This window comes from Mastigoproctus giganteus, chromosome 10, assembly GCF_048544385.1.
Source record: "Mastigoproctus giganteus isolate SK-2022 chromosome 10, ASM4854438v1, whole genome shotgun sequence".
Classification (NCBI taxonomy): Eukaryota; Metazoa; Arthropoda; class Arachnida; order Uropygi; family Thelyphonidae; genus Mastigoproctus; species Mastigoproctus giganteus.
This window is the reverse complement of record NC_143584.1, coordinates 99,461,892-99,479,832: the sequence shown is the minus strand read 5'-3', so window position 1 is coordinate 99,479,832 and position 17,941 is coordinate 99,461,892. Positions and strand designations below refer to the sequence as shown.

The following is a 17,941-nucleotide window of genomic DNA, read 5'->3' as shown; positions in this document are numbered from 1 at the left end:
CAAGGATGGGCATGTAACCTGGACCATTCAGAGATGCGTCCACACATACCAGAGGTCCCAACATGTGCCAGTTGAACACATCCCAGACCATCCACCGTCCACCTGCCTGAACATTTCCTTGTTGATATAACAAGTGCATAGCTTCGTGCAGTTTCCGTCAGATACACATCCTCCCATCCTCTCAAAATAACTGGAAACTTGACTCATTGGACCAGGAGACCCATCTCCAATTATCCAATGTCCACAGCTGATGTTCTTTTGCTCAGTTGAGGCGTAGTCCTGTGTTGTGGTGTTAGCAATAGGACTCTGATGGGTCGGCGGCTCCCATAACCTTGCAGCTAATGATTGCCCGATGATCTTGGGGAGATGTTTCTGGCACCTTCCTCATTGAAGTAGGCAATGATTTGTGCCACTGTCGCTTTCCGGTTGGCTGAAACAATATGAGACACGTCGACAGCCACATTCATCAAACACCTTTCTCCCCCCCACAGCACTGTCCATGATGAGATGTTATTCTGGTAATGGGGAGAGAAAGGTGGTTGATGAATGTTATTGATGTGGAGGTGGTCCATTTCTGCCACCTCCCCGATAAAGTGGCCCATGCTTCGAGCACCCACTATCATCCCTCTTTCAAAGTCTGTTAACTCACAACATTTATCCATACTGACATCGAATTACCATCTACGTGAATGTAGTGATGCAGTGTACCTATATACCTGCCGTGGTGGTTCGTCCAATAGTGAGAGGGATGACAGTGTTCCGTTACCCAGGAACCAGGTAATCCATGAAGTCTGTACTTTCAGTGTAAAACCATATGTTTCTATCGGTGAAAAAAACATGTTTTTTCCCCTATTTTTTCTGCTTCTTCAGTGACCATAATCCTGCTGTTACACCATCACAAAAAATCAAAGACGAAACTAACAGCTATTGCCCTAACCTCTGATGGGTAGTATTAAATTTTTATTATACTATATTTAAATCGTATATAATCAGATTTTATCACTGAATTTATGATTTCAGTAATTACTTTTTAACTTAATGTAATTAGTTTTGAAATGGTTTATGATATTTTCATATTAGGTTATATCTCAAGCAGGCCAAGTATGGTTTCCTGATTCAGCATATAAAACAGCACAGGCTATTATGGACTTTAACAATGAAGAACTGCCACTGATTATTTTTGCAAACTGGAGGGGCTTTTCTGGAGGAATGAAAGGTCTGAGTTTTTTATATTATTATTATTATTATTATTATAAAAAAAAAAAAACTTTCTCCTTTATGGGATTTTTCCATCCTGTGATGGGTACTGGTACCAAGTGCATGGGGTGGTTGGTTGTGTCCGGTTACTATTATTATTGTTATTGTTTGTCAAGACTCTCTCTTATTATCGTACAGGCGTTCAGGATTGCAGCTTTCAGGATAAATGTTGTGAGTTCCATGTAAGTGTTCTCTGGGAGGTCTATTGTTTCTAGGTTCTTATGGAGGCTCTTTGGTGCCAAAGAGCCTCCATAAGAATCTATTGTTTCTAGGTTCTTATGGAGGCTCTTTGGCACCATGCTGTGATTAATGTGATGATCGGGATGATTGTTACCTGTTTCTTATGCCACATGTCCTTGACTTCCTGTTTTAGGTCTGAATAATTCCTGATATTTTCCTTATACGTTTTCTGGAGGTTGCTGGTGTTGGGCACTGCTATGTCAATCAGGTAGGTAGCTATTTCCTTCTTGTCGATGAGCATTATGTCTAGTCTGTTCTGCAGAATTGTCTTGTCCATCATTATGGAATAGTCCCAGTATAGTCTGTGAATAGAGAGGTCTGTAGTATGGCCTGAGGCTCGTACTTCTAATACTGTAAACTTTTTTTGATCAGCTGGTATTTTTGCAATGGCTTCTGATATATTATTATCTGGTCATGTCTGTGAGTGTAACCTGTCTGGGTCATCACCCTCCATCCTACAGTGATGTGCTGGATTATTTTTGGGGCTAGGTGGCATCGTCGACAAGTATCATCTGTTATTCTGGGGTCTTTAGTGATGTTTTTCCTGTACTTCCTAATGGTGATTGCCTGGTCTTGGATGGTGAAATGGATCCTTCGGTCTCGGGGGAATAGCCTTCTGTTCATGAGCCAAGCACAGCACTGGAAGCCATCTTATCCATGTAGTCTTGATGGAGGTCATTGTAGTGTCTTCTTCATCTATCTTTCTGTGTTTGTTTATTCTATATGTGTCAGTGTGGTCTCCTTATTGAGTTTGAGGGTTGTGTGCCATATGTCTCTATCTTATGGCTTTCTTGGTACTGTATTTTCCTGGAAGTAATCACACAGGTTCTTAATCCCATTCTTCTCTTGTTCAATGATTTCAGTCAGTCCCCTCCCTCCTCCTCCTTTATGGGCTATGGTCCCTTGACATGGGCACCTGTACATGGTAAGGGGACCTCCTAGTGATGCTGCTGGCCTTCCAGATTAGCATCACTGGGATCTAACACCCATACCTTGGTTCCAGGGTTGATTGCATCATTGAAATTCGGCATGTGCAGCCGTGCTCTGCAACCCATGGAAACTTGGAAAGGGTGATCTTGGTGGTTGAGGGGCCCCAGCCTTAATACACCACTTCGGGCCCCTGCTTCAACAAGACGGGCGGTCCTGGACTGGCCCGACTGGGATCAGTCAGCGGGTGGTTCTTACTGCTAAGGTCAATTGCATTCCAGGTCAACTTGATTCCATACCAGGACCAAAGTCAGGGAGGATAAATCTCCCTGACTTTGGTCCTGGTATGGGATCAAGGCTTATTGGAAACATGGGCAGGTGCTCCTAAGCAAATTGGTATCTCATTTGTGTATGCAGTACCTGCTAATTCCCGAGTGGGCATTCCCTCGTAGAGCTGTGTGGTGGGTGAGGTACTTAGGGCATCGGAAATTTTTATCTTAATCTATGAGTAATTTAATTCCTATTTCTTCTGCGGCCCCAACAAGACCCCTACCTAACCGATTAGATGAAAATGACACCAATTCTTTTAAAAGAGCCGGAACTGAGGATAAAACACCACTTTTCCTCATTCTCCATCCACCGGAGAGCAATTGGGAAAGTGTCACCCTTCTTCATCCAGAAAGGGTTAGAAGGGTTGGCAGGATCACCAAAATCCATAAAACAGCTGCATTCTAGTGACCTTTCATTTGAAGTTCCAAGGCAAGCAGAAAAATCCTGAAAGCTATATCCATAGAGCAAATACCAATCAGCGTAACACCCCACAAAACTCTCAACCCTTCACGAGGTGTGATATGAGTGGGACCTTCTTTGTGTCTCTGAAGAAGAGTTCTGCTCTGAATTGAAACACCAAGGAGTGACGACTGTCAAGAGAATATCGATGTGAAAGAATGGGAATCTCATCGCTACCCGAGTTCTCATCCTAACATTCAACACAACACACCCTCCAAGTTCCATCAAGGCAGGTAACTTAAACTGCCTGTCGTGGATTTACATACCAAACCCATTGAGATGATTTGAATGTAAAAAATACAGCCACTCACAAACAGCTTGTTGTGGTAATCTTGCCGTTGCTCAATGTGGTGCGAAAGACCATGAGAGCAAGTAATGTTCAGCTTCCAAACCGATCTGTGTAAATTGCCAAGGAGAGCACCCTGCCTACTCTAGAGTATGCCAGCGGTGGAAAGATGAAAAAGAAATCCAAAAATTAAAAATAGTGGGAAGCCTTCATGCACTCAGAAGGTTTCTGCGATGTGCACTATCAGTACACAAACTGAGATGACTATACCACCAAGAGAGTCATTCCTCTGATTGAACACTATTTATTGCATTCACATCCAAAGCCCACCCAAAAAACACAGTCAGCTGCCACTCCCATATCTGTACCTCCTAGTGCTCCACCACTACCAAAACCAAGTGCTAAAGAAAAGCCAAAAAGATCAGAAGAATCGCCAGTAATACTAGAAGCAATGGATATAGAGTATAAGGAGGTACCAGACAAATCAGTCTTGGAACTGTTTGCGGAAATGGACACAGGTCAGCATCCATACTTCGCCAAAAAATAAATCCAAGATTGACAAAAGTAAGCCCTCAGCACCACGGGAGCAGTCTGTTGGACCCAGACCCACCAAGCCAAAATAATGGCTAAATTCTTACAATGGAATTGTTGTGGATTCCGGTGAAATAGTTATGACATCAAGGCCCTTCTGGAAAAGCATGAGCCAGTTTGCTTTTTCTTGCAGGAGACTTACCTAAAAGCAAATTAAAACCCCACCATGCGTAACATCACAATTTTTCGTAAGGATAGAATTGCAGATGGTCCTGCTCATGCCAGTCCCCTCCCGCCTCCTTTACGGGTTGTGGTCCCTCCACGTGGGCACCCGTACGTGGAGTGGCTATCCTTGTGTGGCCCCAGGTGCCAAGCGTTATAGTGATCAAGCAATTTCCCTTGTGATTTCTAGAGCGTTTTCTCAAAGATATAGTTTCGTTTCAGTTATAAAAGTTTTCGTACTTTTCTATTATTAGGCAACTTAGTCTTACAAAATCGTAAGCAAGTTTAAGAAAGGAAAAACACCTTTTTTTCTTTTTTCCTTAAATTAATGTACTAACTTTTATACTGCTTGGTCACTCTAGCGGCACTGCTCCTGCCTCCCCATGGCGGGGCCAGTAACCTGGGAGAAGAAATCCACTCTTCCAGAGCTGAAAGGAGCAAAGATAGATAAAAATATGTATCCACTTTTAGAGCCATTGAGCTCAAGACGAGACAACATAAATGACAATGAAAATGATTTCTCTCAACCCAAGAGGCTGAGAACAACCCCTCAAGAGGAAATACCATCATTCCTCATTCTACACTCTCTCTCAGAGCAGCCTCTGAGTAAGTTATCACCATTCCTTATACAAAAATGTATTGAGTCTTCTGCAGGTTCACCGAAAACGGTAAGGCGACTTCAGTCCGGGGATATTCTTGTAGAGACCATTAAATCTCAACATTTTGCAAAGTTATTAAAGCTGACTACCTTTGGTGAACAACCAATAAAAGTCACTCCTCATGCCACCCTAAACTCCTCGAAAGGGATAATTGCAGAATGGGACTTATTAAATGTATCAGAAGAGGAAATAGTCCAAGAGCTTGGAGAACAAAAAGTAATCCAAGCAAGGAGAATCCTGACTCGGAAAGATGGTATTCTTGTTCCCACAAGGAGTATAATCCTCACTTTTAGCTCTCCTATCCTACCAACATCTGTTAAAGCAGGCTATCTTCATTTCTGTGTCTGTCCTTACATCCCGAATCCAATCAGGTGCTATAAGTGCCAAATTATGGACACTCCCAAACTGCATGTAGAGGTGAGGCAGTATGTCCAAATTGTGGATCAAAGGATCATAATCAATCTGAATGCACTGCTACTTCTCATTGCCCAAACTGTAAAGGTAATCACCCGGCTTTTTCCAAAATATGTGTGTTATGGAAACAAGGGTAAAAAAATCCAAACATATAAAGTCGAGAATAAAGTCACATACTCAGAGGCAAGAAGACAAATACTCAAAACAGAACCAAAGCATACATATGCCACTGCTGCTAAACAATTTCAGTCAGTAGGTATTCAAACAGATGTTACAGTTCCTCCAAATATATCCATCGCTGATTGGGCACGTTCCTTGCTCTCTGCTTCACAACAAAAAGCTGAACAAGCCAGTAACACCCCAATTACCATTCCAACCGACGTGCCTCAAACAGCAAAACCAAAAGTGGCAGAAACTAAAGTACTGAACCCACCAGTTTCAACGGGCATGGATGTTGACCAACGCAGTGAATCGGACGATGGTATATTAGAACTTCATTCGACTGATGAGATGGACGTCACACGTCCCTACTTTCCAAAGAAAGAGAAAGGGAAATTGGATCGATGCAAGCAAGTTTCAACTAAAAAGCAGTCAGAAACAAAAATAAACACCAAGACCACTTAATGGAAAGATTCCTCCAATAGAATTGTAGAGGCTTTCGCAATACAAAAGACGATTTATAATCTCATTGAATGGTATAATCTAGCAGGCATATCCCTACAGGAAACCTACTTAAATGCACGAGTGTGTCCACCATTAAGAATTACAGCATCTTCAGACGAGATAGGAGAATAGACTCGCCAGCCCGTGGAGGAGTGGCAGTTCTGGTTAGAAACAAGGTTCCATCGAAACATATTGCTCTTCAGACCCCTTTTGAAGCAGTGGCAGTGCGTATTGTAATTGGCATCACTCTTACAATAGCATCAATATATATTCCCCCTAATTTCTTATTCTCTTCAGACAACCTAGAAAATCTAATAGACCAGCTACCATCTCCGTTCTGCTTGCTTCAATGCACATCATTCGCTGTGGGGATCTCCAACAATTGACAAGAGAGGTAAGCTAATAGAATCCTTTCTTGATGCTTATCAACTCCCCATTCTAAATACTGGCGAGCCAACCAACATTCATTTTTCGACTGGATCCATAAGTTCAATAGATCTCTCGATCTGTTCTCCCTCCATATATACTATTATGGAGTGGTCTGTTCTTGAAAATCCATTGAACAGTGATCACCTGCCAATTCTCTACAAACTCCCCTTCACTACATCGCTCCATTTGGAAATTCCGTAGGGCACACTGGAGTGAATATGCCTCTCATGTTCAGTTAGATGATAAAATAATACAATCTCAGACCATAGAAAATGTCACAGAACACATTACTAGTCAAATATTACTAGTTGCTACCATTGCAATACCAAAATCTTTACCGGGGAAACGGAAACACAGTAACTGCTGGTGGAACCAAGATTGTATGCATGCAAAACAGGAAAAAAATAGATCTTGGAATTTATTTCGTAAATTCCCCACAACTAGTAACCTAATTAAATTCAAAAGACTGAAAGCCAAGTTCCGTAAAATAAGAAGAAATGCAAAGAAAGAAGCCTGGATTAGCTTTTCCTCATGTATAAATAAGGACACAGATAGTAGAATCATTTGGAGGAAAATTCAAATGCTCAATGGCAAATATGTTCAGTCCCCAACTACAATACTAAATTGGGAAGGGAAAGAGTTGTCATCACCGGGAGAAATAGCAAATGTCTTAGCGGAATCATTTTCCAGCATATCAGCAATATCCACCTTTAACCCAACCTTTCAACGAATTAAAGAATCTGCAGAAAAGCATAAGATTATTTTTTCTACGGCAGTTTCACACCCATACAACCAGCCATTCACATTAACAGAATTTCTAGGGGCACTCAATTAAACACCCAGTAGTGCTGCTGGGCCAGATGGGGTCTATTGTATAATGTTAAAACAACTTGACAACAGAGCAAAAAGAACATTGTTAAAATATTACAACCGTATTTTCTTACCTACCTTAGAAAATACCTACCCACTCTCCTGGCGGCACTCAATTGTTCTAGCCTTCCCGAAGCCAGGAAAGGATCGTACCTTTCCACATAACTATAGGCCGATTTCACTGACTAGTTGTTTAGGAAAAGTCCTGGAAAAAATGGTTCACAGGCGGCTAACATGGTTCCTGGAAACAAACAACTTACTAAACAGCAGCCAGTATGGATTTCAAAAGAACCGGTCCACACTAGATGTGATGATAAAAGCAGAGGCAAATATCTGAAATGCCTTCATACGAAGAGAACATCTAGTCATGATTAATCTCGATATTGAGAAAGCCTTCGAAACCCCTGGCGATATGGTGTACTAAATGGTGTACGATATGGTGTACGTCCTCGAGTCGAGGACAAGAGTTTCCTGTGCGGACGTGCCTTTCTGCCGCTCTTGTAACAGAGAAGTTTTTTCTGATTTATTTTCTGCTTTATTAGTTTAAATTGACATATTAACTTATTTCTAGAGTAGCTTTATATTCCTATTTACGGTACTTAAAGTTAAAGTAACTTAGATAGAGATTTGTAGGTATTACTTAGTATAAGAAAGGGTATCAAATCCACGTGTTTACCGTTCATAAACAGCCGCCATTGTTACGTGAAAATTAATCAGTAAAAGCTATTAATCTTGTCGAACTTCATTGGCAATTAAATTGTACTTTTAACTATACATATAACCACTTAGGTTACGGAACATAAATAATTAATACATAACTTGATACGGAAGTTATATAAAGGAATTTCGTAGATAACACTCGTTACTGAAACGCGATACAGCATATCCGGAATTCGATAGCATTAGCTTTGTATAGTATAGTGCATAATATAATATTGTCAATTAATCAGTAGATCTATTAATCTTGTTAAACTTCATTGTCAATTAAATTGTACTTTTAACTATATATATATATAACGACTTAGAGTACAAACGTAACAAATAATTAATACATACTTGATACGGAAGTTATATAAAGGGAACTCGTAGATAACACTCAATACTGAAAAATAAATATAGCTTTATAACTGTGTTAAGATACAAGTTTAAGGTTTTAATTTTGTTCTGAAATTGTAATTTTATTGACATTTAAATCGAAATCATGACTCTGACCAGAGCAGCAAAGCAAAAGGCTCAAGCTAATGGGAGTGCTGTGACTCAGGGGAGAACTGAGGGGGGCAGTTGCCCTCTGAATCACAGCCTTTTAAGATGCACTGTTTGCTTGATGTTTGCGGAGCAATCGGGTACGGGACATGATACTGCCATGGGGGATGTCTTTGTGTGTGCACGATGCAAGGAGTGCAAGGAAATTAGGCAACAACTCGGCGTTGTTATGGGCCTATATGAGACCTTGAAGGACAGGGTGGATGCCCTCGAAGGAAATAAATTGAGGGGCCCATCAAGCTCTCAGCTGCCCACATCAACGCCAGAGCTTGCACTTGGTCATCTTGCAACACAGAGGCAGCCCCCAAGGCAGAATGCGCTGGTCCCACAGGAACTAGTAGTTGTTGGTGACTCTATTGTCAGGGAAACGGGGAACATGCTTTGTAAAAAGGATAGGTGGAACAGGACCAGGGTATGTCTGCCAGGGGCAAAGGTTGATGACGTTGTAGAGCAGATATCATCTTTTAAGGGCACAAAAGGTGATATAATTGTACACGTTGGCACTAATGATATTAAGAGTAGGAGACCAGCGGAATTACTTAACAAGTACAGGTCACTGTTGAAAAAAAGCCATGAAGTAGGGTTGAATTTGAAAGTGTCTGCAATTCTGCCCAGACACGATAGGAGGGAGTATACGATGAGAGCCTTGTCGATCAATTCGGCCCTGGAAAGATTGTGCAAGGCTCAAGGGGTAGAATTTTTTTCAGCCTGGAATGTACTTGTTAACAGGAGAGATTGCTTCTACAGGGATGGGATACACTTAAATAGAAAGGGTGCAAGAATATTTGCTGATGCTATCGAGGCAGTGTTAGGTGGGTCGGAAAACTGCTAGCTTGGGGGGAGACAAAGACTAATGGATTAACAGTAGCCACTGGCAGAGGTGAAAGAGATTCTTGCACTGCTTCTATTGGAATAAGCAGAAGCCTGAAAAACAAGATGCAGGATATTTCAGAGACTGCTGGAAGTCATTGCGGTACAAGTAAACACATGGGTTGTGTTAGAGTAGCTAAGAATAGAAACAGGTGCATGTATACTTGCGTGTACACCAATGCTAGGAGTTTAGTAAATAAATTTGTTGAATTTGAGGTATTGCTCAAAACATCAAAGGCAGATATTGTTGGGATATCAGAGACGTGGTGTCACACAGATATAAGGAGTGCAGAACTGGAATTTGGGGAGTACAATGTGTATAGAAAGGATAGACAGGACAGGAGGGGAGGAGGGGTTATGCTATTAGTTAAAAAACACATAAAATCCAAGGAAGTGAAGCCAGTCGACATTGATGGACAGGGCAGTGTCGAGTCAGTTTGGTGTGACATAAGCATAGGTAAATCAAAATTGAGAGTAGGAATGTGCTATAGGCCTAATGACTCTGATGAGTATAATAAGATACTGTACAGGGAAATAGAATGGGCCAGTAAATCAGAGAGTCTTATAATGGGGGATTTTAATTTCCCAGATATTGACTGGAATTTGTGGGTTGGTCACTCACACACTAGCAAGGGTTTTGTGGAATTATTGGATGATTGCTTTCTACACCAGCATGTTCGGGAGGCAACTAGAGGGAGTAATACTCTTGATCTGATTATCAGTAGTGATTCATCATGCATTAGGAATCTGCAGATAAAGGAACCACTGGGTGGCAGTGATCACAGTGTGCTGAAGTGGGATTTACTCAAGGAGGTAACTACCATCAGAGGTAAAGGGAAGGGTTTTTGCTTTCGTAAAGGCGACTATGATGGTCTGAGACAGTATTTAATTTCTATACAGTGGAACCAACTGATGATGTTACCAACAGCAAATTCAAAATGGGAAGCATTCAAGGAACTAATCTTGGAGGATACCAGGCTTTACATACCAACCAAGAAATATTGTTCAAGGTTCAGGCCTAAATGGTTGTCAGATGAACTAATGAGACATATGGCAGAGAAGAAAAATGCATGGGATACATACAAATTAATGGGTGACATGGAAGCCTATGATAGATATAAGTTGGTCTGTAACCAAGTCACAAAGGAGATTAGGCAGGCAAAGGCAGATTATGAGAAATCCTTGGCAAAGGATGCAAAGAAAAACAGAAAAGAGTTCTTTACCTATTTAAACTCAAGAAGGAAAGGGATGAATCAGATTGGTCCACTGGATGTTGATGGTTCAACAGTTGAGGATCCAGCTCAGGTGGCTAACAATCTAAACGAGTATTTTGCATCTACATTCACACATGAGGAGTTATTCAGGAAGGGGAATTTCGTAGGTGAAGTAAACATTGGCATTGAGCTAGATGATTTTCTAATAACTGATAGGAAAGTGGAGGAGAAATTGTTGAGGATAAACATAAAAAAGGCACCCGGGGTGGATGGGATCTATCCAGTTATATTAAAGAAGGCAGCAAAGGAAGTAAGCAAACCCCTAGCCATAATTATGAGAGCTTCTTTGGACTCAGGGGAGGTACCCATGGACTGGAGATGTGCAAATGTAACCCCAATTCACAAAGGAGGATCAAAGGCTGACACAAGTAATTATAGACCTGTTAGTTTAACTTCTGTTCCAGGAAAATTAATGGAGGCACTGGTTAAAGAAGCACTGCAGGATCATCTGGACAAGAATTCAGTTATAGCTCAGACACAGCATAGTTTTGTTAAGGGCAGGTCTTGTCTGACCAATTTGATTGGATACTATGATGTAGTCACAAAAGAACTGGATGCAGGGAATAACTTTGATATTATATATTTGGATCTTAGAAAGGCTTTTGATACTGTTGCGCATGGAAGACTGCTGCACAAATTGGAGAAGTGTGGCATTGGAGGCAAATTGCTGCTATGGATAAAGGGATGGTTGAGTGGCAGAAGACAGAGAGTGGTAATCAATGGACACTGCTCAACATGGACTAATGTTATTAGTGGAGTTCCTCAGGGTTCGGTGTTGGGTCCATTGTTGTTTTCTGTATTTATAAATGATATTGATGATGGTGTATCAGGCTTAATGTCCAAGTTTGAAGACGATACCAAGGTTGGCAGGGTTGTTAAGGACACTACTGATACTATGCTGCTGCAACAGGATCTGGAAAGGTTGAGCAGATGGGCTGAGAGGTGGCAAATGAAGTTTAACATTGACAAATGTAAAGTACTACATATGGGAAACAGTAACCCCAGATCAACGTATCAACTCTGTGGTACTACGCTGACAGTGGTAGAGAATGAAAAGGACCTGGGGATAATTGTGCAGGCAGATATGAAGTTCTCTGAGCAGTGCAGACGAGCTGCAAGAGTAGCTCATAGTGTCTTGTCAATGATATACAGGAATTTTTCTAGCAGGGACAGGGATGTGATTATTCCCTTGTATAAGGCATTGGTCAGGCCACACCTTGAGTACTGTATACAGGTCTGGAGGCCTCATTTCAAGAAGGATGTAGAGCTGCTGGAACGAGTACAGAGAAGGGCAACAAGATTAGTGAATGGAACAAAGGATTGCTCTTACGAAGAAAGGCTTAAGTTTTGCAAATTACAGAGCCTGGAGACTAGGCATCGGCGAGGTGATCTGATAGAGGTGTATAAGGCTTTTAATGGCTTGAGCATGCTCAATGCTGATGGGATTCTTCCTCTTGCTCAGAATAATCACCTGAGAGGGCACAAATTCAAATTGAGGAAGGAAGGATGTCGGATAGATGTGCGGAAATTTGCCTTTAGTCAGCGGGCAGTTGGTTTGTGGAATAGACTCCTATCGCTTGTTGTTGAAGTTGATAGCCTAAACAAATTTAAGGCTCAGCTGGACAGGTATTTCGAACGAACGAGGGGTGAAATGGGAGTAGTGGTTGTTTTTTTTTTTTTTTTTTTTTTCTTGGCTGATGCTGAATAAGCTTGCTTTCTTGCATCATATGCCTCTACTAATGCTAATGCTAAAAGATCTCCATTCTTTCGGCTTGAGAGGTCAGTTACTGCAATTTATACAAACCTTTCTATGCAACAGAATGTTTCAGGTAAGGTATATGAACAATTTATCCAAATCATTTGAACAAGAGGAGGAGGAGGGTGTACCGCAGGATTCCATTCTAAGTCCAACATTATTTGCAGTAAGAATTACAAATATGACACGGGAAATACCAAATACAGTAGAATCGTACATGTTTGCCGATGACCTCATTATCTCTTGTCAATCCCAAACTATGAACACTATTGAAAGACAACTTCAAATTTCCATAGCTAAAATAGAATCGTGGACACTGCGGAATGGTTATTCTTTAGCAGAAAAAAAAAATCCACTGCAATTCACTTTTGTAAAAAACGCAGGCTCCACCCGGATCCAGAAATATTTTTAAAAAACAGTCTGATAACTGTCACTAACAATTTTCGTCTGTTGAGGTTACATTTAGATAATAAACTTAATTTTGCTTCCTATATATCTTACCTTCAAACTACATGTCTTAAAAAACTGAACATCCTAAGAGCCGTTTCCCCTATGTCCTGGGATGCTGACAGAAGCTCTCTTCTTCATCTCTATAGAGCTTTAATAAGATCACACTTAGATTATGGATCACCTGTCTATGACTCCGCTATTACGTTCGAACAGTTCGCTATTACGTCTGAACACCATACAGCTTAATGCCCTTAGGATAGCTATGGGAGCCTTCAGAACCCGATCCACAGCCTGTATATTGAGGCAAATGAACCTCCACTGCATCTAAGGAGAAAATCCTTATTATGTAACTATGCACTAAAGATTAAGAGTATTCCATCACATCCTAGCTGGCAGCACTTGTTTGACCCTCAAGCGAAATAGCAAATATGCTATATCAAAATCACTATATCACCATGCTATATCAAAATAAACCTAATGAGAATCACCCTGCAGGGCTTCGACTGCAAGAGCTCATGATCAGTTGGAACATTAATTTTTTAGAATGTCTTCCAAGACCTTGGTACTCCTGAACCTCCCTGGACTGAACTGAATTCGTACCTCTCTGTGACAATTTCTTTTGAAGATGGGAGAAGACATCCCTGGCTAATACAAATTTTCAACAGCTCCATAAATCGCATTCCTTGGAAAACTCAGGAGAAGTACATACCTATACTGATTGATGGCTCCAAAACAGATACAGCTGTAGGTGCTGCAGCAGTTTCTTCCACCTTCTCAGCCGTGTCTCTTTCCATTGAATGCAGTATCTATACTGCAGAATTATTCGCAATAAAACTGGCTCTAGATAATATAAACTACCATATCAAGGAATCTTTGATATATACAGACTCCTTAAGCGCAATCACTGCCATTCAGTCTAACTTTTCTCCTTCTCACCCCATTCTTAAAGAGATCCGATATAAGTTATTTCACTATAAAACAGTCAATCAGAAGGTTACCTTCTGCTGGATCCCTGGTCATATTGGCATCTCAGGTAATGAACATGCGGATGCTCCTGCAAAACATCCCGACTCTGGATCTTCCAGACAACTAAAAGTTCCCTACACCGATTACAAATCTGTCATTAAAACAACATGCAGGAAACAATGGTCTCTCCTTTGGAAAACTCAAACCAATAATAAACTGTTGCAGATAAAAAAAGAGCCACAACTGTGGACATCTAGTTCCAGGAGAAGCAGGCAACAAGAAGTGATTCTAGCAAGGCTCCGCATCGGTCATTCTCATCCAACTCACCTGTATTTGCTTATGGGAGAGAATCCTCCTCAGTGTTTCTTTTATCAGTTGCAGCTAACAATAAAACACATCCTCGTAGAATGTCCCCAACTTTCAACAGTCAGAAAATCAAGCTTTAGCTCGCTGTCCAATTTACAGGAACCCTTAACCTTATATCATATTCTTGGAAATGAAGCAAATTTCGAGGAACTATTTAATTATTTAAAACACATAAATCTGTATAATAGACTGTGATCATAGTGAGAAACAAATCATGAACAGGCACAATATGGCCCAAGAGGCCCTTGTGTCAAAAAAACCCAAATACAACAATAACAGCTGTCCTTGTGGGCAACCAGACCCCAGTTCAGCCTTTGCTACTTACAACCAGCATAGAGGCTGTTGCAATTCGCCTTACACTGGATTTTTTGCTAACCATCTGCTCTTTCTATTTGCCACCTGGGATTGACATCTCCCAGAAAGACCTTGATGACCTTGTAATGTAGCTGCCTTTTCCTTTTTTACTTATTGGGGATTTTAATGGACATAATATCCTATGGGGTGGTGCTAGCATCAATGGAAGGGGGACGAGTCATAGACCACATGGTCAATGACAATGATCTTTCCCTTCTAAATGTGGGAACAAACACCTTCTTCCATACTTTCCCATACACTTTCTGCCATTCATCTTTCTATCCGCTCCCCTTCTCTCACTTGGGAACTGGAGGATAACTCATATGGAAGTGATTACTTCCCTGTGACAACCTGCTTACAGAGTGGGATACTGTCTTCCTTTTAGGTTACCACAGTGGAAGTTTTGATCAGGCGGGCTGGAATGCCTTTCAGCATCAGGCAAATTTTAAAATCACTGCAGTCAATCAGAAGCCTATCACTGATGCAGTCATGTACATTGCAGAAAATATCATCCATGCAGCTGCAATTGCAATCCCAAAAACATCTGCCCGGTTTTCACCTTTTCCCAAATCACGTGGAATTCACAATGCAAAAAAGGCTCAAAACAAAGCTTGGGAGATATTCCGCTGATATCCTAACATGGCCAACCTTATAACTTTCAAACGGGCACAAGCCAAAGCACGCTACCAAACTAGTCTACCAGCACTAAAGGTGGTAAAGTAAAGTGTGTTAGTTGTCTGATGGCACCAGAGGTTCCCCCATCTCCACATTGTATTCTTTGTACAGATGACACAGAACTCTGTGGAGGCCAAAGATTTAAAAAGTGTGTGGGGGAGCAGTTTGTTGTATAGTGTTATTTCTGTTGTTTCTCTGACCATTTAGCTGTTGGGACCCACTGTTGCCCACACAGCTCTAAGGTGGTCTGCAATAAAATCCGGAAAATGAAGGAAAATATACACCTCACCCCTCATCAATCCTAGACTATAATGGATGCAGTATTGCAGAGCCAACTGCAATAGCCTATGCTCTTGGGGAAAATGTATATCTTTGGGATATCTTTTTATTCCCCAGAGTTTCTGGTCCTGAAATATAAAAGTGAAAAACAGGCACTAAATTTCACACTAATGGGCCTTTATCCCTACAATGGGCCATTACTGAACAGGAACTGAAAAGAGATTTTGTCATTTCTAAGGCAAATACTGTTGGACCAGATGGCATCCATTATGAAATGAATAAGCATCTTTCACTAACAGCTATGGATCACCTGCTCCTTTTATATAACAAAATCTATATTGAAAAGCAGTTTCTGGATTCTTGGCACATGGCAATCGTTCTTGCCTTTGCAAAGCCAGAAAGGATCGTAAAATCCCTACTACTTATCGTCCTATTGCTCTGACCAGCTGTCTATGCAAAATCCTGGAGAGAATGGTTAATTTTCATTTAATGTGGTATTTAGAATCAATCCGGCCTTCTCTCCAACATTCAGTGTGGCTTCCACAGAAACAGGTCCACTGGAAACATCCATCCTGGATGCTTTCCTAAAACATGAACATTTGGTGTCTGTATTCTTTGACATGGAGAAAGCATATGACATGACATAACTTGGAGATTTGGCATCTTAAAAGATTTGCATGACCTCCGTCTTAGAGGGCATCTCCCCATTTTTATTAAACACTTTCTAGCTAAATGGGCCTTCCAAGTTCATGCAGGATCCTCACTCTGTCATCCATTTTGCCAAGAGGAGGGAGTACCACAAGGATCAGTATTAAGTGTCACGCTTTTCGCCATCAAAGTAAATTCCATCACAGAAAACAACTTCCTCCAACAGTAAAGAGTGCCTTCTATGTTGATGACTTTAGCATATTTTCTCAGTCATGCAACGTGAGGGTTATTGAAAGACAACTGCAACAAGCTGTTGATCGTCTCTCTCTTCCCGGGCACTTGCTAATGGATTCAGGTTCTCGCTGCAGAAGACCGTTTGTATACACTTTTGTTGTAAGCGTAATATTTATCCTGAACCTGAATTTAAGCCTTGGAAAAAATGCTATTCCAGTAGTATCAGACACAAAATTCTTGGGACTCGTATTTGATGAAAAGTTGACCTTTCTAGGTCACATCTGTCAACTCTGTATAAAGTGCACAAGAGGCCTTGATATTCTTCACTCACTCACTCCAAATTAGACTACAGGTCCCAAGTTTTCAGATCAGCAGTGAACTTCGGTGGCTGGACTCTATCCATCATCAGGCTATCCTTATCGCTCCTGAAGCTTATCGAACATCTCCTGTACAGAGCCTATACGTTGAAGCAAATGAACCACCGTTATCGCTTCGACATAAGCAGTTGCCACTACAATATACTTTAAAACTGAAATCCCTGCCAGACCATTCTGCGTGGCCAACTGTTTTTGAGCCACAATAGGAAAGTTTGTACAACACCCATCAGATTGCCAGTTGTCCTTTTGGTATTCGTCTCCAAGAGCTACTCAAAGAGCTTAAAATCAAGGTAGACAAGGTTACTCAAACACCAAAGCAGCCCCTTCCATCCTGGCATGCTCACACGCCATCATGCGACTTTTCCCTTAAAACTGGGAAAAGTCAGACACTCCATCATCTGTCTACCTGCAGCTTTATTCAGCACACAGAACTGAACATTCTGACTTCATTCCAGTTTACACAGATGGCTCGAAGTCAGAATTACATGTAGGATCTGCTGTCTTTACAGACACCACCATCTCACAGCATATTCACTTCAGAGCTGCACGCTATAGAGTTAGCCTTGGATCACGTTGTAAATGTCAGCACCAACGGGTCTTTTTATATTCGGATTCTTTCAGCGGTGAGATATAATCCTCACCCAGTTCTATCTCAAGTTCAGCAGAAAATCCACTCTCTCCATGAACGTGAATACAATATCCGCTTCTGCTGGATTCCCAGCCACATTGGGATTAGAGGAAATGATTTGCCTGACACTGCAGCCAAATCAGCAATTCCCCCTAATAATTGTTGCCTGTCAGTCCTACAGGCCACAGACTACAGGCAAATAATACACCAAAGGATTCACTCCCAGTGGCATGATTCATGGAATAGACAGACTACCAATAAATTAAACCATGTAATTGAACCATGGCACTCTAATCTGTGCTGAAATTATAAGGAGGAAATTGTTCTTGCCCAGACCCACATAGGACAAAGTCATCTGACACATTCATATTTGCTGAGGACTGATGACCTTCCTATGTGTGAGTCCTGTGACATGGTTTTATCTATTACACTAGGGTTCCCAAATTTTTAGAGATTGCATGCCACGTATGAAATTTTGGAATATTTTGCAGGCTGGGGAAAATTCCTAATTACT

General features: G+C 41.2%; 1 protein-coding gene across 2 annotated transcripts in view; it reads left to right on the top strand.

Moving 5' to 3' along the window:
- Positions 1-17,941, top strand: part of ACC (acetyl-CoA carboxylase) — a 1,497,654-nt gene that overhangs the window by 1,316,175 nt on the left and 163,538 nt on the right. For both annotated transcript variants that reach the window (XM_090383551.1, XM_090383552.1), the window contains one exon: positions 1,081-1,216. In XM_090383551.1, coding sequence (XP_090239677.1) covers positions 1,081-1,216 — 136 coding nt within the window. The remainder of the gene's footprint in view (positions 1-1,080; positions 1,217-17,941) is intronic.